General features: G+C 43.2%; 2 protein-coding genes across 3 annotated transcripts in view; both read right to left on the bottom strand.

The window, feature by feature from the left end:
- Positions 1-1861: 1861 nt before the first annotated feature.
- Positions 1862-19730, bottom strand: LRAT (lecithin retinol acyltransferase). The gene is made up of 2 exons (XM_080396153.1): positions 15159-19730; positions 1862-14621 (listed from the first exon to the last, which is right to left on the bottom strand). The coding sequence occupies exons 1-2, from the start codon at positions 15696-15698 to the stop codon at positions 14469-14471; spliced, it is 693 nt and encodes a 230-aa protein (XP_080252279.1). The 5' UTR covers positions 15699-19730; the 3' UTR covers positions 1862-14468.
- A 91-nt stretch (positions 19731-19821) lies between these two features.
- Positions 19822-26830, bottom strand: part of LOC308067350 (uncharacterized protein) — a 64928-nt gene continuing 57919 nt past the window's right edge. For both annotated transcript variants that reach the window (XM_080396081.1, XM_080396082.1), the window contains exons 19-20: positions 22892-22982; positions 19822-21805 (exon numbers count right to left, since the gene is read on the bottom strand). In XM_080396081.1, coding sequence (XP_080252207.1) covers positions 21731-21805; positions 22892-22982 — 166 coding nt within the window. In that variant the 3' untranslated portion in view covers positions 19822-21730. The remainder of the gene's footprint in view (positions 21806-22891; positions 22983-26830) is intronic.

The following is a 26830-nucleotide window of genomic DNA, read 5'->3' as shown; positions in this document are numbered from 1 at the left end:
GATGCACCCAGGTCAATAAAGAGTATGGGTTTGTTTGTGAGTTCTTCTATTTGTTCTTAGGAACCTCTGGCATGTTTTCTTCATCTAGCAAATGAAAGCCTCCCAAAGCCAAAATAATTTCACTAACGACTCCTTCCCCCTCCCTTTTCCTAACATTTAAATGCTCAACTATTAATAAGGCAGAGGACCCCAAGAATTTTAACTTTGGGACATGCAAATTCATCTTCATTATGAGTATGTTCCAGAGCTTTTGGCAATCTAGTTTTAAATACATACTGCCATAAATTTGTTACATCATACTACCCATTTACCGATTTGAGTCTGCTTATTTTTCAAAGATAAAGCGTATTATCCTCTTACTAATAATGGCGCGATACACTAATCATATATTTTACAAACGATGTGCCTCCATTTAAAAGTTCTGAACAGCTGATGTACCAAAGCTATTGCCTTCAAGATTTCAGGTGTCTGCTTGTTTTTTGACCACATCTAAATGGGCCACAAAACCTCTAATAGGAACGAATTTGGGGTATATTAAGTTAAATAAAGTTTGGGGCACTTTGACTGCAGCTTAGTGTGTCCCTGTTACCTTGGAGACTGCTCGGTCCCTGGCAGAAAACTCTGTATGTCTCAGTTGTTATTGTTGGTGGGAAGTAATGAAAGAATGCAGACAACCTCTTCTGAATGAAAAGGGGGAGGAAAAAAAAAGAAAGAAAAAAAACCCCAAACAAACAAAAAAAACACCCCACAACCAAAAAAAACCCCACCGACCCCACAACTCCTTAGCATTTTCTTTGTATTTCATCTAAGTGACATCTTACTGCATGGGTTACCACTTACTGCTGGAGTACGACAACTGCTGTTCTAGGATAGAGGAGCTGAGCAGCTGGAAATGTTGACCCGTTCCAGCACTTCACAGCAGAACGTCTCAAGGAAAACCTACAAAATTGCCACCACGTTTTTCAGTTTATGACATGAATCAAAGAGAAAAGCAAAATAACCTAAAAGTATTCAATGTCTACATTATAATCTCTTATCAAACATCAAAGTCATAGGGACTAAAGACTTTCTTGCTGACACCTGCCTCTCTAAAAGAAATTAGTGATCCTTTTTTTTCCCCTTGTTCCCCACATGCTAATTGGGTATCAGAGTTCTCACTACCCCCTTGCCCACAGGTACTAGCTGGTTTTTTTCTCTCTGACAGTCTGATTGTTCAGTATAATTAGTTTTTCGTAAGAACAACTGTTTCTGACCTGTATTTGTTTTGGATTTTGCTGTGACTCAACGATGAAGTCTGCATGGAATATTTTTATTTATTTTCTAAGACAAAATTTACATGGGAGTACCATGTTTTTGTTAAATCAAGCAGTATATCTGATAACTTAAGGTCTTCAAAAAAGAGTTTGCACACCTGAAAGCTCACGGCTAAATTGAACAAGTTATTTACGAATTACGAGCAGAATCCTCACCAAGCAAGCCCTTCAGTCAATCTCCTATTGTAAAAAGTTAGGTTTAGTTACTTTTAACAGTGTGTAATTCTGTCAAATCAGAAAACAGTTGTAGGGAATAAACTGTCTCTCTCATCCTCCAGATAGGCACTGCCCCCAGGGAATTCCACCTTATTTTAATTTCTTTCCCTTTTGCCCACACAGTACTTGATTGCATTGTGCATTCAAAAGAAGCGTCTTGCCCATTTATCAGTAGCCATCAGTTGGAGAAGGCAGGAGAAGGACAATTAACATTTTAATTCCCTTCTCTAAGAGTGACAGCCATTCACAGCAAAGGGACAGTTTCTCACAGTTGTAATTTCTCTTTCTCCATACATGTATGAGTACCACTTATCCAAATTTATGCCATATTTTACTGAAGATAAACAAAAGGATGGGAAGAAAGGCCAGGCCCAGAACAACGTTTGTTATTTATCAGAGTATTTAGTTTTTTACTGCTTTATTGAATCAGTACCTTAGTACATTGATGTTTAACTTTTAACCCCAATGAATAGAAACTTATTTCAGGATTATTTTACAAGCATTACAGCATACTTTACAAAAAGCACTTGGCACAAATTCTGATTAGAAAATTACTTTAAATTGCAAATAATATGCTATTTGCCCTGAAGCTTTATACTGTTGCTATTAACACTAAGTTAGTTTCCTCACGAATGTCTTTTTGAAACTGTCCCAGCTCTGATGGATGAGGAATGAGGGCAGAGTCCTGCCAAGATTATGACATTTATTCCTTTGGCTAAATTTTAAGATGTGAAAGAGGTCTTTTTCTTACACATTTTATTTTATAGGACTGCACCAGACAGTTGCTTTTCTTTTCCTTACAAGTTATTTTAGGTGGCTGTAACACAGAAGTCCTTGATGTTTTTTAACTTCTGTTTCATTGGAATGCTAGCAAGCCCCAGCATATATACTCCTGGAGTGGGCTATTACTGCAGTTGTAATATGCTTTAATAGAAGCATAAACTTTTTTTTTATCAGTGTAAATTTTACTATGGCCTGGAGCAGGAAAAGAGGGTATGTAGTATTTCTCCACTCTGACAGGTTTGATATGTAGGTGGTGGAAATACTTTAAAAGGAAGCAGACATTCTTTGAAGTTTAGACAAAGGTCTCTGTAGAAAACCTAGACATAATATGATTGTAAATCTAACTATAGTAAGCTGTCTAGAAAGACTTCATTTTGGGTTTCATTTTATCAAGTAGCTGCAATGGCTGTTAAGTAGGATCCTCCTAACAAGGCACCCTAGTGCCTAAAGGGTCTTTTTTCTTGAAAGGTGCTGTTTCTCATCATTCAGCTTTCTGCCCTAAAAGACTTGGAATGTTTTTTAATTATAAAATTACAAAATCTGATATTGCTGGAACAAGCATTTGGGGGAACAGAATATTAATTTTAGAGAAAACATAATATAGAATTGTTTTCCCTTTTTTGTAAACCACTTCAAGACACACATGCCACATGATTTTAACATGCAGATATGCAATGAATATGAAAAAATGGATACTGAAGCATGTTCTGCCTTCACTGACATGGGCATCAACAATTTCACTGATGTAAATTGAATTAAATAAACTTTAAGCCAACAGCGTTGACTGCAGAGTGATGTAAAATGCACATAAAATGTATAAAATCTCTTTGGTTTTCCTCTTACTACTTCCAGAACTATTGTTTGCTGCTCTCCCTCCATATCTCCTGGAATTGTGGAATGGTTTGAACTGGAAAGAACCCTAAAGAACATCTAGTTCCACCACCCCCCCCGCCATGGGCAGGGACACCTTCCACCAGCCCAGGTTGCTCCCAGCCCCGTCCAGCCTGGCCTTGAGCACTGCCAGGGATGGGGCAGCCACAGCTGCTCTGGGCAACCTGTTCCAGTGCCTCACCACCCTCACAGAAAGAATTTTTTCCTAATATCTAACCTAAATCTCCTCTCTTTCAGGTTAAAGCCATTCCCCCTTGTCCCATCACTACAGGCCCCTGTACAACGTCCCTCCCCAGCTTTCCTGTAGCCCCTTCAGGCACTGGCAGCTGCTAGAAGGTCTCCCTGGAGCCTTCTCCTCCAGGCTGACCCCCCAGCTCTCTCAGCCCGTCTTCGTAGCAGAGATGCTCCAGCCCACCATCTCACTCTAAACCTGGACCCTGTGTGACAAAGCCATACCTTTAATCACTGAACAAACCCGCTGGTTTCTGGCAATACAGCTAACCCCCAGAGGGAAGGAGCAGATGGGAACTGATGAAAACAGTAACGCTGCAAGGGGAAGAAGAGGTAAATGTCAGGAAATAGGAGGGAGGGAAGGATGGAGGGGCCAAGGGAGATGGAGAATCCTGCCCTGCAGCCTTTTGATGCTCCACCACTACAGAATGCTTTCTCATCTGCTTTTTAGGCAGGCAACTTAAATGAATTCTGAAATGGTAGTATATCCTCCACATGGCTGTACAGCACCAGTTAAAGAGGCTTGGTATTTTTAGTGCTTCTGAAAGTGGCTACAGCCCCAACAACCTTGAAACCAAAGTTTTCTTTCCACAAGAATGTGAAGCACCTTTTCATCGCACCGCTGGTGTCTCAGTCCTCATCTGAGGGCTCAGAAAGATTGGAGACAGTCCCCTCTCAGTCACTGTAAAGTTTTGGGGTTTTTTTTCTCTGCAAATATTGTCAGAAAATATTTGAATTTATGGTAGCTTCTGTGAAAATCTTAGAGTGTGTTTCAGCAATGGAACCAAACAGGCATCAGACATCAAACTGCAAAGTCTCTGGTCATACCTGATCTGATCTAGGCATTAACTGGAAGTTTACCAGGGAGACGATAAAATTTTTATATCACATTACCTTCTGAATATTTAATTATTCTGGAAACAAATTACATTGAGTGCAACAGTGGAGAACAAGATTTTTACTTTTCCTAAATTTAAATATTTAAAATACCTTAACTGTAGTTTGAAAAGTGGAAAGAAGCCACTCTTTCTTCAGGCTGTGCATACTTGGCTTTGAATTCCTGCTTATTCTGAGAAACCTGAAAGGCATTGATTTTCAAGCTCACATCCTTTTAATTTATAATCCAGCTGCTGTGAGCTGCTAACTAGCTTTTAAGTCAGGAAACTCTGGACTGTCAATGCCGATTATAGTTAAACAACTTAAGATGCTTCTGTGTGATTTTACTTTGCATTTTTCCTCAGGCTTTAAGCATATAGTGCTATGCTTGGAGACACTATTTAAGTCTGAAGCTATATAACATGTTTCTGTGGAATTCTTTCACTTACATATATATACACATATTTATATATATTTGTATCTTGTACACACATAGAATCCCATGACTTACCTTTGAGGGTTTTAACTGAAAGATTTTTAAGTGCTTTTCTGTATCTATCTCTTGTCTTTCCTACAAAACCTAGTGACACAACCAAAACCGCAATGAAAAACTAAACCAAGAACCACTACATTGTGGGCAACTATAAACAAAATTGGTGTAACACAGATTAACTGTTCCTTTGTGATTTCTGGTTAGATGTTACAACAGTGAAACAGAAATTAAAGATCAGCATTTCTAAACCTACTGAGCAGTTACGTCGACTTAATAAAGAGCTGCTGACCTAGCTGTTCTTTAAATGCAAGTTTAGCTAACCTCCCGTTTTGCTGCAGCCAGTGCATTTTCCTGAACGTAAGAAAGCCACTAGGTGGGAGTATGTCCTCTTAAAACAAGGATTGCCAACTCGGCGAGGTGCTGCAGCACTGCCCACACCGTGGCCAGCTGGTGATCGAGTTGGGATTTTTCAACGCTGGTGGCCACACTGCGCACTGGGGAGATGCTGCTTGCCTTGCTCCTCCTTCAGCCCAGCAGGAGTCGAGCTGGGGCAAGCAAAGGCAAAGGCTCAGCAGAAGTGTCACCCTTCAAAAAGCAGATCTCTTACCCTAACAAGGAGTACAAGCGCTCTGCATAAGCTAGTTATGTAGAAAGCCCAAGGAACCAGGCTAAAACAGAATCAGTGGATCACGTTGCTAACATAAAAGCTAATAATTAAAAAAAAAACAAACAACAAACAACTTAGTAAAGTATTTCAGAAGCCCGGCGTTTGGCAGGGGGAGAACTGGCAGATGATATAGAATGGGCCTTTTGAAGAATTAGGCTATAGGAAAAAAAACAGTTTTTTGTAGTGAAACTCAACACAAAAGTGATAGAGAAGTTTTCAAAGTAAGCTGGTTCTTTTTTACAGGCAATAGAGCTTCATATTAGTACTAAACTGAGGGATCAATAAAAGGCATTTTAGGACAGATGAGTAAAATCAAAGTAACAGATTAACAAGGCTGGGTGTATTCAAGTCTAAAGAAACTCCAGGATGGTATTATTGGACTGAGAGGTGTAATGTGTAATAAATTTCTGAAGACAGCCATGGTCCTAGAAGGATGGTGCCAAATGAGCTGCTTTCTAAAGAATTTGAATACACATTTATGGAAACGGCAAAGACTTTGACTTCCACATCAGGAACATCTGAGTTGTAAGACTGTAAGTGGAAAAAAATGAATACAAAATAATCATTGTTCCCTGTAGTACAAGAAGGGGAGGAACAGCTAAGGTAGTCATCAGGCAGCCAATTTAAAATAAAGTGCTTCTTCATATGTTGTAATTAATCTTGCCATAAAACCTTTTGGAGACCAGACAGATAAACTAAAAAAGGAGTAGGACAAGTTCACAGAGCATAAGAGTATTAAACATGATGAAATGAATGCAAGCTTTAAAGCTGGAAGTTTGTGAATTGTTGCTTACGGAATTTTTTGAGACGGTATCAAGACTGTCTGCACCCATAGCCTGTCCACAAGCACTCACTGTTGCTCACCGGTGGAGAATGATACAGGGCTAAACTGACCTTCAGATATTGCCAAGTTCATTCCTGTGTCCCTGTGATGCTGAAAAATTTGGCCCTCATCTATAAGCTCAAGGATCTCAGAGGTAGTTAAATTGTTAACGGTGTCTGGTTGTCTTGCTGCAGCTCTGGATTGAGAGTCCAGTTTTCCTAAAGATTAATGGCACTAGTTGTGCTCACAGAAAAATACCTCAGAAGCCAGCTGAAGAGTACATTGCCTAGACCAGTAAAAAAACTAGGCAGAAACACTGGTGGCAGCACAAAAGCAGCCACAGGCAGCTGTCTGAATAGATTTGAAAAACTACAACAAAAATACCTGCACAGTTTATGACCTGTAAGATTCTTCAGATCGTAATTCAGTGTGAAGTTCATAGTCACTGGGGGTTCATTTCTGAACATCGTTATTAAATTTCCACAGGTACAAGATTTTGGGGAGGTCAGGGAATGGGTAGGAAAACTTCATACTTAATCTTGCTCTCTGTGAAGACAAGGACAAAGCTCCTGATGATTTTAGCTGGAAGAAACATACTCAGTGATGCTGTTGTAATAAAGGAGCCTGGAGCACTATGTACTATGTACTATGTACTATGTAGTGGCAGACCTAGTGAATCACTGACAACCTGTCCTAATGGGGTAATTTTAAAATATGCAGTGCTAGTAAAGTGATTAATTTTTTTTATTATTTTAAAGTAACTTCTCTTACTATTCTTTTTCTTAGGATCAAATGGTTTTTATATAAACAGATGTCTTGCTCACATCCCATGTTCCCTTCCTGCTTAATTATACAGTGAGCTCACAATTAATGTCACAAATCCAGCGTCCTTCCCATAAGAAGAGGCTTGTTGTTGCAAGCACAAATTTGTATTTAATTGCAGGACTGAGTACTATCTGTTAGAGAGCTTTTAATACAAACATTCCCCAAAGTGAAAAATGCAAACTAGAAAGTTACAGAGGAAAAGTAATTTCTGTAACTGTCTTGGGTTTTCAGTTCGCTTGTTAAAAAAAACCTCTTTGCAAGTCATAAAAACCTCATTATCATTTTGAAACAAATTTCATGACTATACATCAGGTCTACTGCCTGTGCAATTCTCAATACTTTAACTACTAGAGTTACTGGAATTGCTCAAAGACATCAGAAATAGAAACGCTCTGTTCCTCACTGGAATTTCAGTTCACTGGCCAAGCAGAATTACTGCTTTCTCCAGGCAAGTTTTTGAAAAGACGTTATTCCCAGTCTATACCCTGTCTGTCAATATATGATCTAATCGTCATTCTAAAATAGTTACTTGTACAACAAAGTGGTTCTTTCTTACATACAATATGACCAAACCTACTTGCTGTCAGAAACTGAGAGTACTACCTAAAGGAAAATAAAAAGCTGTCTTTACCATGCCATTGTCAGTGCTAAATGGCAGATATACTGGATGAAGAGATGTTAACTTTCACCTCTTTGTCCAGGACATGTCCTAGTTTATTACACATTTGAATTTTCAGAGAAGCTGGGTTTTGTGCATGTCCTGAGCTTGATGAAAGACTGGGGAATGGGACATGGCAACATGACTGGATATCACAGGCTACATCTTCACACATACTTTAGGCATTGCAGCCTTACATACTTGCCCATCTGAGGTAATTCTCAGTCCTGAGCAAGGCCTTCAGGCTCCTCTTCCAAAGCTTGGGAAGGGTTAGATACTTCGAGAAAGACTTCGCGGGAATTGACAGAGCTGAAACCTGTGTAAAGTAACCCATTAATAAAACAAGGCTTGAGATGGAATTTAAACTGTCTGGGGCATAACTGCATGATTTAGAGGTCTTGTTTCAGGTGGGTTGGTATGACTGCAAAACGGGACAGGATCGTGAGGTGCTACCTGTTCAGGCCCCAAACATGACAGAGCTGGGATGGTGTGATGCTGAATCAAACAGCCTTCTTCCCCGAGGGCTAAACGCACTTCTGTGTTTGCACAGCTATGCTGGTTCTGGAGGCAACCGAGTCATCGTTGGCTCCAGCCTACTTACACAGTGCACTACCGCATCGTCTGGATAGACTCGAAATGAATATGATTGAAACCAGGTGCCTCCCTCCTCCTGAGCATCCACTTGGAGCTATGTCCGATCCCGTCTACAAACAGAAATAGCAAAAGTTACTCCGTTTAATAGCTAATTCTGATCTTTCCACCAGGAGTGCAGGAGGGCTCTCATTATCTTCACCCCCCCATTTCTTCGCTTTTGGTTAGATTTAGTTACTAACCTTCTGCCTGCTGTGGGGCAGTAGCAGACCCACCCCTCCCCGTGTTTGTGTGCGGTGCACACAATTGGAAATGTGCAGGTATTTTCTGCGAAACTGCAAGGAACACAGGTGCAAATCTGAGTCGGGTCTTAAACTATGCAGAAGCAGAAGATAAGGTGGCTTGGCAAGTTTAGCAGAGCATAACCCTTCATTTGCGTGTATTCTTAATTATATTAAATAGCATACCTCCTTAGCCTCACAGAAAACTGGTTTCACAGGCAGGGAAATTGCCTTCTGGTAAGGAACCATGGATTTCATTTATTTGATGAATAGATACATCCAATGCAAGGAACCCACAGCCTTATGGAGATATTAACCAAGTCTTGCAGCTGGCCAGAAAAGAGAGAGCGAATTACTGTTCCGGTTACAGAAATAGGGAAGAATTTTAAGAAAGAAACCAAAGAAAACAGTTACAGCAGGTAGCTGCTTTAACTAAAAGTGCTTTAACTAAAGCAATGCTGCAGCAAAGCAGCAAACTTTTGATTTAACCTGATAGTTTCTCCCTTATTTTTACCTGAAAGTTCTCTGAATGGCTGCAGGTTTTGTTGTGTCAGAGTCAGAAATGTCCCAGTCAGCACTTTTAGTTCCTGGCTGTATCTAGGGATCTGGTTCCCACTCAAAACCTCACTGGGGTCCATAGATCATAAGAAGCAACACCCCTCTTAGAGGGGGCAAATACACAGAGCCCGAAGAGAGCCTGTTCCAACACCGAGTGGCCAGAGAGCCACTTTCTCTTTCTAATTCAAAGCCAAAGGTGTTGCCTAACTTGATTTTTAAAATCCCAAACAAAACAGTAAACACTGTCCTAACCATGAGATAAAACTAGAAAAGGTGAATGGTAACTACCTCATAGCCTTGTCCGAAGTTTTGCAAGTCTCCTGCAGGATGGACTGAGAAGGTCCTAGGAACAGGTCCCCCAGATCCCCAGAAATGCTGTAACCGTCACATTTTTGCACTCTTTATAAAACGGTATTGCTGTTTCCATTCAAAGTGCTGCTCGATCAGGAAGGGACTCAAGGTTTTAGGTAACAAATGGGGATGTCTACCTTAAAATTCTGGGCAGGTTAATCAGCTAAACAAGGTCACATCTATGTTTGCATGGATGCTCTTTGCATGATGCCAGTTGCAGCCCCTGGTAACTAGTGCACTCTTGGAGTGTGCCTTGGGACAGGGCAGATCAGGGAGCACTACCTATAGTTACTAGAAGTGAAGCTACACTGTAGCGGTGAGGGAGTTTAGCTATATGGGTCTGAGTCACAGTGTACCACCATGTAGTCAGAAGATGGACCACAGCCCATTTTCTTTACTAGATTAGATTAAAGTCTGTGGCATTGATGGCATACCTCTCAATTTAAGGGAAGGCAAGTTAATCCATTTAATCTCAGCCCTAACATACAACCCCATCTCAATCCCACTAAATTCCAGCTGGGGACAGGATAGCAGAGACATCACTGTTCCCAGCGTGCCCAGCTAAGCGGTGTGAGTGTTCACAGGCACACACCTCTGCCTTCATTGACTGGTGCTTCAGCACACTCAATATGACCTGCCCTCACAAATAAAATAAACCTACATTACCTGCCTCCCGCACTTTCATGGCCTTGTTCAGACCAAGCACCTAGTTGTAGGTGTCATGATGTAGTCGCAGGGGACTATGCAGCTGATTAGCCTCAAATTGTTCATTCACAGAGCTGCTGACTGTTTTCCAATTCACAGATATGCTATAGAGAAGAGGCAACTACTAAAACAAGGCCACAGGGCTAAAGTTCCCTAATAAACAGGGAAAACATTAAAAAGCTACAGAACATCTTACAGAAAGCTTTTTACCCTGAGACACAGAAACAGTAACCAACCCATCAGTTTTGTCACAGACACAACTGCAGTACTGCAATCAACATAATTCTAATTTAAGTCTCCTAAAGATCACCCCGCTCCTCCCTAGTCTGAGTGCTCAGGACCATATCCTAAATGTTCCCTTGACTTTGGAAGCAAAGCTAAGCCACAAAACACAGCACACAATTGATTTGTAAGAAATTATGCCAAAAACATCCCTCAAACCCTTTTAGTGATCTATTCCTACAGCAAAGGAGATAGTTTTATTTTACCAGCGCAGTTTGGAAGGATTTCTGTAACGCTTACAGCAGTGCAATGCACTACAGCAGAGCCTCAAAGCTAAGCTTTTGTATCTTCATCTCCCGTCAGTAAGCCCATTCATGACAGTTCAGCACTCAGAGGAATCGGGTCCTAAGCTATTACAAAGCATAAGGAGCAAATGGCTCTGAAGTCTCACCTGAGACATTTTCTTTTTTTGTTTCCACATATAAAGGAGATGCTAACTAATGACTGTCTAACACAGGCCTGTATCATTTAGTGGTATGTGCTGCTTTAATGTGAGAGCATGCAATAAATAATACAAACCTGTATCATTTCTAGAGATCACAGTTCTAATATTTCTTGTTGCTGCAGCTTGCTTTCTAAAACCTGTCTGGACGATGTCAAGTCACACACAAGTTTAATTCGCTCTTCCCCACCCCCTCAGACTTTCAACAAGTATTGCTATGATTTTGTTTTTATTAAAAGCCTCAGTGGTATTTATATGTAGCATTCTCCTTCAGCACAGGAGGACCCAAAGGTGAAATCAAGCAGCAGATGACTGTTCACCACAAAATGAGTAATCATTTATGTTCCGAGCTAAAATAAATACAAACAGAAAGCTCACTGTTCTAATGCCTTCATTTAGCAACTTTTTTTTTTTCCTTTTAAATGCAGGGTTTGTAAAAACATTTCAAGCCTTGTGAATGATCATTTTATTTTTGTTTTCTTTGGAAAGCTTGAAGTGCAACATCTATCTTTTTAACTTGATGTCTTCACTACTTGCCTTTGCCAGTGGCACAGGGGTGATGGTTATACTCCTCCATTACATCTTCTGGTTTAACCACACAGCTTTTCAAAACAGCCCCACTACTAAAATGAGCTGCAACTCTAGATTTACACTCCCCGTCACCATCACTTAGTTACCAATGAACAATTTCACTTCTAAGCACACACATTTCCAAACAGCTGAACCGCTCCACAGTTTTCTGTGTTTTTCTTATTATAACTAGCTCCTTCACTTCAACAGCATCACAGTTGAGCTCAAGTCTGAAATGCAATGCTCCACCTAGGGCATGTGCTTATTTTTACTCAAGTAATTACAGAAAAAAAAGTTGACGCTGACATTGACCAAAATATTTCAGAGCACAAACACCACCGGCTGAGCTGAACATGAGAATTCATGCCTGCTAGCCTTGTTTTTCCTCCCAGAGTATGACGAATTTGACTCATGCCTGACTTCTAACACAATTTCCAGATCTCTGCTAGAATTAGAGCTGGTAGGAAAAAGCTCCCAAACACACAGCTGAATTTTTGTTCCTATGCCCATATTATTACTTCTGTTTGATGAAAGGATACAAGGAGACATTCTAGACCATTTCATAGTATTTCATAATGTTAAAACTTTACTTTTTCTTTGAAGGAAATTCTACTAATAGAGGTGGAAGTCTGCAAGGAACTGCTTTCATTTCTTTCATGGACACCAATGAAAATCCCTCTTTAGTCCCCCCAGTCTAATCTGGATTCTTCTTGCTCAATAGCATTAGCAAAGCAGGAGCACTGGTCCTTTGATAGTGAAGCTGGAGCAGGAACATTTCCCTGCCTTCCAACAATCCCACTTATGATTCGGATACTGGTCATGACCCCGTTGTTTATTGCATAAGTGAATTGTAAGAATTACTGGAATGCTTATAAATCCCAAGTAAATAAAGGGGAAAAGAAAAGCCTACCTGTAATCAGACACCATGTAACTGCATGTTAATGGACTGTTCAGTGCCCTACTGGGGTACGTTAAGAGTAATGCTATAGCATTACACTCCATTTCAAGAGACCGGTAGACATTTTTAAATGAATAAATTCTATTTATATAATTACAGTAATGACTACAGTTCATACCTTAACACAGCAAGTAAAAAAAACACACTAGTATTTATGTCAATATTACTAACACATACACGATGAAAAAGCAATTCATGTTAATTAAAAAACACCTTAATTTGAAAAGTTTACCATAAACAGTTACACTACACATGGCAATCTTTGAAAGCGGAACAGAAGTTGTTTGCAAGGATCCAGCAGTAATTGATATCCAGCTGCTTGGAGCTGGGCTGCAGATTGAATGCGTACTGAAAGCTGGGCTGAAATCCTCCCTTGGTTGATGGCAGCAGCAGTCATGCTGCCGTCTCCTAACAGCCTGGAATTTCACCCCAGTCTTTACATTCTTCGTCGGTTAGAGTGGAGCAGCCAGAAGAAGATGATTAGAGAGCAGCCAGATAGACTGACAGTTCAAGAATCCAATCTTCAAGAAGCTGTAAGGTCTAGGGCAAGGAGGACGGGTTTATACAGCATGGTTAAACAAATCTAAAACCAGGGAAAGCGGCCACTTCAGTAGCAGCGCTGATGACGGGATACTGAACACCACTCACAGAAGTCCTCGCTGAAGACACCACCGTATTTGCCTCTGACCAGAAAGGAAGGCAAGCACAGCGCATGAACATGTAAGTGCGTGTATCGCAGGCAAGGCATTCCAGCTGCTGAACAATTTCTCTGCATACATCAAGACATTGCTAAGAAAAAAAATAGCAAAGGTTTTTAGCGCTCAAACAATTGGCTAGATGAACTTGATTTCAAGTCCAACTTTACAAGTTATTGATAAATGGAAAGGCCTCAACAGAAGACGAAAATGTTTTTAGCACCAACTGCTGGCGAGTGAATACTTATTCACAAGAGATGAGTGCAGAAAGACATGTCATCTTTCACGTGACAGCATGTTGTTTTAAGGCAATATCCAAAATGACAATACAGCCAGCACAGAAACTGCTCCAGTGATCCCTGATGCTTTATGGCATCCACATCGGTCCCAGTGCTGAGGGAAGGCAGGAACTAGAATGAGCATCTGTCCTTCACCTCCCTGCCATGTGCCCTGGCACGCTGGAAACTTCCAACATTTGTATGTCACTAGTTGTCATACAGCAAGCTTGCTTCTTCCTGCATCTCAAAAAACCCCTCTGTAGCCATTTGTATTAGCCATACTAACCACTACCAGTAGCAAGGAAAACGCTGAGGAATTGCTGTCTTTCCTTACCACTAATCCAGTTAAAAAGTTGTTCAACACCATAGCAAGTGTTTATACAAGTCATACAAATGAGAGATTTGTGAAAACTTCCCAGAAGGGAAATGACTACAGCTGATCCGGCCAGATGTGTTCCCACAGCACCCAGCCTAGAGCTGTTTTTTCTTCTTTGCTATCAAATCGAGGCAGTTTACTTACTTGTATCTCCACTAATGGATATTCTAGTGAATGAAGACAGTGACTTCTGAATATATGCTGTATCTAAGGAAAAGGCAAGTAGTTTGTTCTCCACATCCTTCACTTTGTGGAACACCATCATCCATTTTTATTAATAGTTATGGCCCCTGGATATGCAACCAAGAAACTGAAGAACGTGAAAGCATTACCAGAATCACTTATGGCTAATGGCAAGGAGCAGAACTGCATCGCAACCCTACTTTTTCATGATTTCAAGGTGTGTTAAAATGTACCAACAGAGATTCAGGAAATCTATTATTCGGCTTACACAGTAAGCTATGCCTTGTGCACTGCGTTCTAGACAAAGCTGTATTTAAAACAGCACACAAGGTTAAGAAACTTTACGTGACACTGATGCTTTCATAAATACAGTAGCATACATCCTATATACAGACAGTGGCTGCGAGCTTCCGAGCAGGCCGTTAGCCAGCCATCCACAGAATGAAGGGAATGAAGATAGTGGGGAGCGTGGTGGAGGGTGCCAAACCCAGGCAGACTATTGATGCTAGTCCCACAAGCACCGAAGCAAGTACACTCCTCTGGTCCCGAATAATCATCTTCACAGTCTCACAGAACTGGGGGGGGGGGGGGGGGGGGGGGGGTGAGGGGGGTGAGAAGAAAAAAAAAGGCAAAAGATCAGGATTAAAGAGGAAAGCTCTAACGGGGCAAGCTGGAGCTGCCCAGTCCCTCCGTTCCAGAGCACCCCAGCCCTCAGCGGGCTCCCCAGTGCGCAGCACAGGGCGAGTGGGGCTGGCTCACGGCCCCGCTTGGCCCCGGTACGGCCGCGGCTCCAGCGGGCTCCGGTAGCTCCGGAGCTGCTTTTTAAGCGCCTGTTAATCGTCCCGCGAATTCAGCGTCGCTCTCCTCGCCGCTGGAAGCCAGCGGAGGCCAGGTCACCCGCCCTCCCGAGCGGCCCCGCACCGCTGCGGGCAGGGGGCCCGTCAGCTCCGGCGGGGGGCGGCCCCGGGGGCGCGGTGCCGGCTGACCCCGTTTCGGGGAGCGGAGCGGGGACCCCCGGGAAGGGCAGCCCCGCCCCCGGCACCGCCCACCGCCCCTCCCGGCAGCCCCGCGCCCCCCCGGCGGAGCGGCTCCCGGGCTCCCCGGCGCCGTACCTTGTCGGTCTGGAAGCTGACCGGGGCTCCGTAGCGGCAGTAGGTGACGAAGTGCTCGCAGTTGTTCCAGAGCAAGCTGTAGGCCGTGGCGCCCACCAGCTTCTCGGCCCGGCGCGCCGCCTCCTCGCTGGCCAGCACCTGGTCCTCGAAGAGCCGGTCCATGTGGTTGACCAGGATGCTGCCGCCGTAGGCGAAGTCCTCCACCGTGTCCACGCGGATGCTGGCCGTCCTGGCGATGACGCCCAGGATGAGCCGCTTGTTGGTCACCACCTGCTGGATCTGCCGCCGGTCGCCGGTGAGGACGGGCAGGATGTCGGGCATCAGGTGGGCGACGCGGTTCTCGCCCAGGTAGATGCCGAAGTGGACGAAGAGGGTGCGGGGCACCTCCAGTAGGTCGCCCCGCTTGAAGCAGCTGGTGTCGTAGTAGCTGGGGGCCGGCGGCGGTTCCCCGCCGGAGCCCGCCGGCAGCGGGCGGACGTGGACGAGGAGCAGCAGCTTCTCCAGCAGCAGCGAGGCCGCCTGCGGCACCGGGTTCTTCATGGTCGGCGGGGGGAGCCCTCGCTGCCGCCGAGCAGCGCCCGCCGCCCGGCCCCGCTTTTCTAGGCTGCGGGGCGGGGCGGGGCGGCCCGGGCCAGCCCACCGGCTGCGGCGAGCGGCAGCGCCCGCCCCGGGCAGCGCCGCGATTTATGGCGGGGCGGCCGGCGCCCCGGGCCGAGCAGCCCGCACCCAGGGGCCGGCCAGCCCCGCCAGCTGCCCTCCGCCTCCCCCGGCGCTGCCCGGGTGGGATGGCAGGAAAAAGCGCGTCCGGAGCCCTTCGTGCGACCGGGGGGCGCAGCGCGGGGCTCCCGGCGCCGCGGCCGTTCGTCCTCCTTGCCCCGGCGATGGGACCTGCGGGGCCGCGGGCGGGGACGGGGCAGGACAGGGACACAGGCTCGGAGGCAGGGCAGGGGGCTGCCGCGGTGTCGCCCGGCGGTGGGAGAGGGGAGCGCACTGGGGCACTGGGGCTCGGAGGAAAACGGGCATCCGAGGGGGGCAGCGATCCCCTTTATAATGTAATTCGCCCGAAAAGAAAGAGCGGGAGAAGCCGGGAGGCATCCCCGAGGCAGTTGTCCCTGCTAATCCCGTATGTAAATGACAGGTCCTGGCAACAGAGCCCGCAGCAGCGCAGCCCGCTCGGCTCAACAAAGCCGCCCCGGCTGAGGCCAGTTAAATTGCAGTAGCCCAGCAAATTCCCGCCCCCTCGGGGACTGCGGGATGATGGCTGGGACATTCATCTTACCTGGGAGGTGATAGGGCCCCGGGAGGGGCGGCCTAGCCGCCCCCCGAGCCTACATCCCTTCCCCAGCCCCCGCCGCCCGGCTCCAGCTGCGGGGCAAGCGCTGCCCTCGGTGAGACTCGGGGTGCGCGGGGGGATGAGCGAGTTTGTCAGAGCATCTTCCCCCAGCCCCGGCTCCGCAGCTGCCGGCTCGCCTCAGCCATCCTCCTGCAGGCTGTGGCTGCTCACTGTAACACGGCGCCAGGTACAAACCCGGAAAGCAGGGAGAGCAGCGCTGGCGTGCAACTGCTTGGCGCCTCTCCACAGGCAAACCGTGTTGGAACACCGAGGTTTTTTCCCCTCTCCTTAGTCACTTTAAACCTGAGAGCCTGTGGGTCAAGAATGAAATCCCTAGACCGTCCTCGAGCTGCAGAACCTCTTTAGTCACACGAGCAAAAAAGCAAAAAGATTCCCCATCCCTTTTCTTTCCAGCAGGGAAACAGCTCTAGTATGAATAGAAAGGTAAAGGGGATGTGAATGATCCAGCAGGTGAGAGCCTCCTACCACCACGGATACAGAACCAAGGCCCAGGCAGGATCTTCTGCACAGGAAAGATGAGGCTTATCAATGACCCAAAGCCAGTTTTCCACTCCTCAGCGAAGAAAATATTTCAGGCAAGTGGGTAACCTCACTGCTTGCCAGCAAAAAATGATGGCTGGCGTTGCCCTCCTGCTTCCTCCTGCTGGAGCACAGCCCAGCTTCCTGGGGAACTGAAGATTATCCTCACCTTGCTTCATCTGCACAGAGGGCCATACCATAACCTCGTGTGGTCAGATCACACACTTCTGACCAGAGCGATCAGGCATTTGGGATTTTCTTTGGAGAGTCTCAGCCAAATTTTTATGCAACAGAGGCTTAGTCCTCTCAAGCTTTCCCACCCACCCCACCCCCCTTCAAATGGGATCACTTACAAAAGAGAAAATACCTTATAGATGTGGTTTGTGATGCTGGTACGAACCTGTGAATTAGCCACCACCCCCCCGCAATTACATAATTAAACCAGCATATTTTCAAATCCACATTTAAATGGATTTAGAAGGTTTGAAGCTTTTGCTACTAGTAAATAAAAACAGGGAGAGGAGGGGGAGCTTTTCTCATTTTTAACTAGTACGTTATTTTTAAGGGACGGGGGGGGGGGGGTGGTGGAAATATTAAACTCCCTCCTCTTGATAAAGGGTCTCACCTGTCTGGTGACAGCCACAGCACCTGGTCCAGAGCTGGAGCATTGTGTCACTGCTGGGAGGTTACCAAAGACTCCACAGAGTCCCAGCACAGTAAGGTTTCCATCTCCCTCCTGCAAGGGCAAGCCCTGGTTCTGCCCTGTGCTGCCATCTCCAGAGCTTCCCCCCACCCCACCCCCACCCCCCACCCCCAGACCCTTCCCAAAGCTGCCAAGGGAGCGTCTGGATGGTCCCTGTTGAAATAGGTGTTAAGAGACGCTTCATGTCCCACAGTGCAGGTTTCTCTCTCCCGCCCGAAGGAAGGCTGAGGAACTCAGCCGAACGCCCTGGTAGAAACAGCCATTTCCCAGCGGAATGGTTTACTTGGAGGCATCCTTCGTTTGCTTCCTTAACGCTAGTTAGCTTTAATCCCAAAATCACCAGGGTCCATTTCACGTAAATCCGAAAAGGAAACCAGGATGAAACTGAAGATGAATAGTCACGAGGAGGAGACTCGAAGTCTTACTCCATGGGAGGGTTTCAAAGAAGTCAGGGCAGAGGTGCGACATTTCTGCAGTGCAATTTCCTCGTACCTGAGGCACCCACGAGCCTCCCCCCTCCCTCCCCAACGGAACAACCCCAACTGCGTTACACAGCAGGCAGGTCTGGGAAACTGCTTTGCGCCCCCAGCCAAAACAGGCACCGGGCTGCAGCGGGTGAAATCCACCCAGGTAATGCTCAGCCACCACCTTGCAACTGTTGCAAGCGCTGCTGTCTGCAGAACACTTCACACAACATAGCAAAGTAATTGCTGCATGAAGCCTTCCATATTCTAGAAAGACAACCTGCACCCGGCATTTCCTGCTTTTAACATGTTAAGGGCTGCACTCCTATTTAACTTTCAAAGGGCCATGATGCAAAACAAAATTTAAAAGGTATACTTACAATTATTTTTCCTCTCCTCTAAAGGGGAAAATCACCCCTGTATTTTAGTGGAAAAATGGCTTCATGGAAGATGGCTAAACTGAGAATATGCTCTATGCCTCAAGCACTCTGGCACATCCTTTATCTTGGATCACTTCTGCATAATAACTTTTGTACCTTTAACACACAAATTTCAGTGGGAAAATTACTTTGAAATATTAAACAACAAACACTGACAAAGTTCTTTTTTTGACTTCTAGCTGCTATAGAATAATGATAAAACTATATGTTTTTGAGAGTTAGGTGAGCTGTGGCAAGGAGGCTGTGACAGGTAAGAGAACGCAGCCCTTGTTTTGCAATGCAGATGAGCCACGGCACAAAAACTTCCCAGGCAAGAGGTGTGAGCCAGTTTCCATTACACCGAAACTTGTATATTAGATGGAACCTTATTTTATACACTAGGCACTACTACTTCCATCCTGCCCGCACAGCTAACACAAATCAGGGAAAGAAAGGCAACTGGAAGCTTAAATTCTTGCCCGCAGGAGGAACAGCCCTGGTTTAACAAGCAGGCAAAATGCTTTTTTTTTTTTTTTTTTTTAAATTGAAGTTAAACCAGTGCTGACTGCATACATGCTCACCTTCAAGTACAATTTATGTTTTACCAAAGCTCTCTCAATTACTCAACCTCTACTGTACATTAAGAAACAAATGCAGCTTTACCAAGCTTTCAGGTCAGCTGGGACCGCTTCCAGCAGTACAGGTTCATGAATTCAAAACCTGTTAAGGAGGTCAAGGAGAATAAAATCTTTGGATAGGGATTTTTACAGGCTGTAATTTGTGAGAAAAGTATCTGAAAAGCAGTACCACTTGGTTTCAGCTGGTACGCTGAACCGCATAATGGACAGAAAGCCTGTTTGAAGGACGGTTTCACAGCATCCAAAAGGGCAACTCCAGAGAGAAATAACGCCTTTGTACTGCCATACCCAGCCCATCTGAACACTGTACCATTCTTCTCAGCAAATTACAGCTTCCTTTGTAGAGCTGTAAATGACCAGCTCTCTAGAAAATAGTATCATTTACTTCTTCAGTTTTTGTATTTAACAAAGACTGGGGACTGAACAGACAAAATCTGAAGGAAGAAGGGAACCAGCAAGACAATGCATGAAACTGCAGGCAAGTGAAACAACCCCAAATCAAAGAACCTTTGAACTAAGTATTGCTCTCCTCCAGTCAAAGAAACAACATCAATGACTAAAGCAAATTTATACTTCATAAATGTTCACTTTTATTCAAAAATAATTGTATACACAGTTACAGTCACTTAAACAGCATATCGAGTGAACTGCAAATATTTACTGTAGCCTTTTTATCCTTGTAGGTTTGCTACTCGGGTCTCCCACTTTGTTTCCTTTCAATACCTCTGTGTCTTGCTAAACTAACAGGCTTCCAAGTTATTAACAAGAGTTTTCTAACAATCAATAACTGTAAACATAATAAAGCCAGCATGCCATTTTCCCTTTGAAGTTAAGTTAGATATTTTTCTGCAATGAAGTAATGACTCATTTTTTACAACTAGACTGAATCATGCTGTATACACAGCACTTAGGACTCGCTAAGAGAGTAATATATTTAGATGGGTAAAGTGTTCACTTACGATACCTTCCATTCAAATGAGCAAAACCACGGAAAAGGTGGGAACAATTAACTTTATAGTCCTCATTAGCAAGCAAGAGACTAGCAAATTAATAGTAGTGATAGCACAGATTGAGATTTAGGAACAACTAACAGTTTTGGTGACAAAAAAATACTTATTTTCCTGATTTTATCCGATATGAGTAGTCTCATTTTGTCAGCACTAAACAATTAATACAGTCCCCCCAAAATAAATGAAAATATTAGCTTGGGAATATAAAATGCCTGAACCTGTGGAGTAATATTTCTACGGCTTCTGCAGAAGAAATAGTTAGTCATTGGGCCAGAATTTCCACCACAATGTTGTCCCAGGAGGTATGATACAGATTTTTAAGTTTCTGCCTAATCAGGTCAAGAGGTTCAGGAGTACCCGAATTTGAACATGCCAGTCATGTTGTGCAGGAGGGGAGCCGGGGAGGTGATGGTGCAGTCCGGAGAGGGATGGAGCACGCTGCGTTCAAACAGGGTATTCCTTTGCAGCAGGAGACAGACCTTTCTGTGGAAAGTTTGTGGACCCTTCCGTGGGAAGGGCAATGCAAATGACAGTCCAGAATTTAATCCAGGTGGAACTCTGCTGCAGCAAACGAGGACTTAACAGCCCTGAAACAAAACGAGGTATCCCTCCACCACCAGGCGCACCGCCTCCCTGCCAGGAATGCACCTCCATGAGAGAGCACGAGCAGGCGGACTAGCTCACTGCACTCTCCTCATCTCCAGATTTATTCCCACACAGAGATCTGCAATCTCTTACTGATTCATCTATCAGTTGAAAGTTGTAAATTGAAACTGATAGATTAATCAGTAAGAGATGTTGGGAGCTGTAATAATAAAGCCTGTCTTTAATTGGGCAAAGTGCTAGAAGCTCGGTGGATTACCACCAAAGGTCAGAATTTACTACCAGTCACTCTGGAACGGTAACAACGCCGACTTTTCCTTACTGCCCGCTGGGGAAGGCTGTCACCCAGTACCAGACGGTGCTGACTCCGCCACGACGCACAGCAGGTTGCCCAGACACACTCTGTGTGCAGGACAAACGCAGCTGCCACGAGCTCAACGACACTGGTCCATTTAATTTTCCAATAAAGATTGAGAGAAGGGAAAGCGAGACGGACTGAACAGGAGACAATTTCCATCTTGGTCCAAAGATTATCTCGTCTCATAATTAAATGTTATGTTGCAATGTGATTAATTCTATTTTACAGGAAATAAATTAATTCTTCATCCAATGTATTATCCACACAGGAAATGTTATCAGTCACAGACAAAGCCATTAGTCTGGTATTACTCAAAACATTTTCTAATCTGTGCCATATAGCTAAGCCTCTGAGAGATAACTGTCACTAATTGCTACTCTTTGACTTACAAAAAACCCCAACAACCAACCCCACACTAAAATATATCTCACTCAAGAAGCCCGTTCTTGTTTATAATGTGTTTTTATACCACTCAGTGTTAAAAGCATATGTATTAAACACCTGTTACTCTATCAGGGATTTTAAATCGGGAACATTTTTAATCTGGAAATCCAACAGCATCTGTCCAAGTGCTTTGCCCTGTAAGAAAAACACCCAAATCAACATTACAGTTTGCCATCTAAATATACCACCTTTGTAAAGTAAGTTTTATAAATGGGTTCATAAGGCATTTTTCCTATAATCAGTGTAAGAATGCAGTGTGGTTTTTAAGTTTTATGAGTATTTATCTCAACATATACTTACATAGACACATTTTGGGTGAGCTTTATATCAAGCCCTGGATTGTAAGTTATCCAGAGTTATATTTACCCTGTTCATTTATTTGGCTTCCTCACTTGTGAATGAATGTAATGAAGTAGGAAAACAATGTACAGTTTAGTTTTCAAGCATCTCAACCTGAACAGATTGAATAGTTTCTTCAATTTACTTCTTACCTAGTGCTAAAATCAATTTATTTGGGGTCAGTTCTGCTAGCCGATTCATACATAGCATGACCTTGTTTTGTGAACAGTCCTCCTGACCACGCTGAGATTATTTGTACACATAAGCATTTGTCACCCTATGCTGGCAGAACTGTGCTCTGCCGTAGCCACAGCATTGCCGCATTATGGGATCTCATCTTCAGGTTTAGATGTTTCAAATTTTTAAAAAAGTTAGTTTCAGATTCACATAACGTCAACACAAAAGGTCTTCTGTCCATCTAGTTTGCACTTTCAGATTTATATTATTAACATTTTAGCTGTAGGAGTCATAGGCTAAACTAGAGGAGCTGTTATACAGTTAACAGTTCCTGTACGTACTAGGAAAAGATCAGAATTGTCTAGTACAACTCCAAAACTTTTTGAGATGCTAATTTTGTTGGTGCATCTAAACCCATAGGTAGCGCATCATAATGAGTGCAACTGATTGGAAGACTCTCTTAGTAGTTCCTTGTACATATCTTTTTCACCAAATACTCTAAATAAACCTTCTACCTCCCTGTGTTGTTTACAAATCTTAAAACTTAAAACAATTAGGTACATAATGTATATTAACAGGAAAGTAAAAGGAACCGAAGAGTCAAAACTAAAAGCTTACAGTTCCAGCCCCAAAGCTGGTTATAAAGAGACTGTGTAATACAGAGTTATAAAAGATTTGCATTAAAACACATGCTTCGATACATGCCTGTGGGTCACTTCTTAGGGATGCTATGCCACCACCACCAAGGGAATTCTTCAGAACAAAGTTTAATCCATGGATTCCTGGCAACTCGTATCTGCAAGGTAAAATCTACACATTATTTCTCAGGAGAATTTGTACAAAAGGCTTGTACAGAACGTCAAGCAAAAGACAGCATGCAAAAATTCCACGCTTGTGACGGCATACCACTGCTGAGTCAAGCCTAAAAGTTAACTGAAGATTAACCCATGGCCTTCCCTACCTTCTTGTTCCTTTGCCTTACTCCAAATCAACAGCCCTTAACAGTTTTAAAGCAGGATCATAAAGTAATCATTCTCCTATTCAACTTCATGACTCATTCATTTCTAATGAGGTTGTTTTCTACTTTTTTTTTTTTTCCCCCCTAAGAGTTAAAGCCCATACAGAAGGCTCTGCAAACAAGAAGTTCAAGATCTAATATGAACTCTGAGAACACAGTGGGCAGAGGGAAGTAATTTTAATACTTCCTAGTTCTAATACTGAAAAATACCGTCGCTTAATTCCTGGAATTCACTGTTGCTAACAAAGGCTACCAGCTAACTGGGAAGGCATCCTCCTTATTACTGAGATACAACTACGAGTCGCTAGATTAAACTCCTACGACCAACTACAGATAATTTTATAACAAGTGGAAAGTAGAGCTACATTTCAATGCTTTCTTGGAGCCACGTACTTTGCTCAGATGAAATTTTATTTTACTGTGACAGACCTATTTTTCTGTTCCATTGCCACTGTAAGGATTTTTCCATCCTTGCTTTTGACTGGTGCAGTTCCAACCTGGAAACTTTTGTGGAAGTTTGGCAAATGGCTCTGTGGTTTCCTAACAAAGTTGTTTCAAATTCCATAAATAGGTCTACAGCGTATTTCCATTTGCTTCTCCTTGCACAATTTTTCAGCGTTTTGTCACCTTCCCTGTATTCTTGCTTTTCTCCAATATTTTCTTTGTCTAAGGACTCAATAGCTTTCCTTTTTTATATAGGAAAGGATTTAATCAGAACATCAGCAAGATGAGGAATAGCAAAGAAAGATGGTATCCAATTCTTGCTCTGCCTCCAGATGTTTTACTGCTGCAACTTAAATCACGTTTCCTCCAACACCACCTATTTTTCTCTACCCACCTACCTGATCTTCATCTGTTTGGGGCAGATTCTTCAAATCTGTCCCCTTCAATAGCTGGAATTTCTTGCAGTGCTCTTACACCGCTGACTTTGTCACTGTGAGGTTTATCTTTTTCAGCTCCTTTTTAGCATTTTGAAAACTGCAGTCATTGCTGCTGTTCCCAGCTCTGTATGCCCCTGTATCTTGGGCACAGGATGCAAACATTTCACGGAAGGAGATGAGCCTGCTGAGCAGCCTGGCAAACACTTCGGTTCTTGTTATGCTCTTGCAAGCAGTAGTCACAGAGTCTCTGTGCCTGTGTGCCAGGCGAGGGCTTTTCGCTGTTGCTTCTACCCTTTCATTGCCACACTCTGCTTCAGTATTAACGTTATTAGTTGTTATTAGGAAAAACCCTGGCGTTAGCATTCCGTTGACCTTCCTTGAAAACTTGTTGCCAGGCAACATTATCATGCTCAAAGGCAAATCCATTGGGAATGCAGGACAGTTCAATTAATTCAACAGTGCTCTACTAGACAACAGGAATACGAAGAATAAAGCCATTTCCACAATAAGTCTTCTACCTAATTTAGTAAATCTAATAGCATAATCCACTACATAGCAGGATCAGAGGACCCCACAAAATTTTCAACTAAAAAACTCAAGACTTATTTCCAAAAAGAATATACCATGAAAGCTAGAGGTCTACCAAAACACTACACTGCAAATGTTACTCTGAAGAACTGGCAAAGACTTCCAGGCATCAAGCAATTTCACAACTGGCCGATCTCTCCGCAAGGACTAGACTAATGGGATATGTATTCCAGGAGCTAATATCCCAGGTCTGAAAAAACGTTTCATGAAAATCAGTCGCGTAGACAAATCAGGAAAGAAACTGAAGAGCTTATAAAAGCAGAAGCAAACAGTAAAAGCAGTGGAAGAATTTAGTTTTACTTTCTGCAGTAATTCTGGCAGAGGGAGTATGTAATACTAGCAACAGATCTTAATTTGGAACGTTACAGAATGGTGAATTCCCTTCAAGTACTTTGAGGAAATATTTACAGTGAGATACTCTAGCTAAAACTAGGTTTACAATATAATACACAAAGGTCAGCACGTTCAATATTTTAAAGTCTGTTTGAAGTTTGAAGCATTTGAGCATCCAATATATTTCCGCACAAAAAAATACACTCCCATAATAAAAAAAGAAAAACCACTACAACCATCGTAATAGTCTTAAGCAGCAACAACACACTAACCAAAATGCTGGCATGCTTTTATCCAGCATAATTAAACCATTTAAGTTTAATTAACTGAGATCTAAAGGAAGAAAATGTTACCTAATTGTACAAATCAATCAAAAGTTTTAAGAGCTGCTTTTAAAAAGCACAGAGAACAAATAAATCCTTCCAAGAATATTAAGTCTGTGACAGAAACCAGTAAAACAAGGAAAATTCACTGTTGTAGCTGAACTCCTATGCTTACGCACAATGGGGTGCCTGCCTAACTACTTCCCTCCCAGTGCTGCCCATGCTGGCTCAAAGGCAGGTTTCCCTCTGAATTTCCTGTTAAAATGCATGGAACTAATAATGGTAACAGAAATTATCTAATGCATTTAAATCAAGGAAGAGATAGGATTCCTCACATCAGAGGAAATCAGGAACCGAGTCCATAGGCTAAAAGAGGCATTTACGTATGAGCTATACTATAGAGAAATATTCCAGCCACCCCACCCCCCACAACAAATGTACCTACAAAAAAAGCAATCTAAGAAGCATCAGGACGCACACTCTGTGTTCTTCAGCTCTCAGTAAAAATATCCCAGAAGAAGAAATCAGGTGTCATTTTTTTTTTTTATTTTTGAGCACTGGGATGCTCTCATAACACAAAGGTAACAACCATATTTCAGAAGATGAAGCCAGCAAATTCTCACAGGATAATCTGACTATCCTTCTTAAATGACTGACCTAATACCACTAAATTAGAAGTCTGTTATTCCATATCTTACGATTACCAGATCTATTAAGAATGTACTCTACATAAGGGGAAGAAGCAATGGTATAGGTTTGGGGTTTTGGGACACAGGGTCTGAAAGACTACCTTTTGTCACTATGTTACCTGAAAATGTGGAAGTTTATAAATTTTCAGTGTTCTCCATCAGGATAATCCCACCTTTTCCCTGTTTAGTACACCTATTTAATAGCTTTAATGAAAAAGAATGAAAGACAACTGGCTGAATTTCTCTGCTCTGTAGTGAGCCAGAGCCATGGCTGGCATGTTTCTTAACCACTCGCAATTTAAATAAAGGAAACGAAGGAAAATGAAAGAGTAAGGTAGCTCTTTTTATGACAGTTACAACGAAAAAATAAACAAGTAATGTAAAAACAAACTATACAATCTGAAGCACATGAGCTTGTAATTCTTTATTCCTTATAATCCTAAATATTTCCACAAAAGGCTTTATTCTTTTGCCCCAGTAGCTTTTCAATTCACTCACAGAGCTCCATTATCACATCATTAAAGGAAGCCAAACCCAGAAACAGATAATCTAATTAACCACAATAAATTGCCTTCACCCAGACACAGCAAATTCTAGCTTTTTTTTTTTTTTTTCATGAACATAAACAGCATTAAGGAACGACAATGAATCAATTTCTAGAAGTACCATTAAGAGGCATGACATTTTGGATTTCTTCCCTTCTTTACGTTTCAAAGGAAACTCAATCACATTTCTTGGTATCAGTTTATTAGATAGATCGGTTAGCACTTATGAAACAGTGGGTGAGACCTGCACTGAGCCGCTTATGAAGA

This window comes from Falco punctatus (genome assembly GCF_963210335.1).
Source record: "Falco punctatus genome assembly, chromosome: 1".
Taxonomy (NCBI): domain Eukaryota; kingdom Metazoa; phylum Chordata; class Aves; order Falconiformes; family Falconidae; genus Falco; species Falco punctatus.
The sequence above is the reverse complement of the archived record's forward strand: the minus strand, read 5'-3'. Positions and strand labels throughout refer to the sequence as shown.

Bases quoted from the DNA above. Each gene is read 5' to 3' on its own strand.
- LRAT (XM_080396153.1), bottom strand. From the start codon at position 15,698: ATGAAGAACCCGGTGCCGCAGGCGGCCTCGCTGCTGCTGGAGAAGCTG. The intron at 14,622-15,158 runs GTACGGCGCCGG...CCCCCCCCCCAG, and splicing joins TCAGCTTCCAGACCGACAAG to TTCTGTGAGACTGTGAAGAT.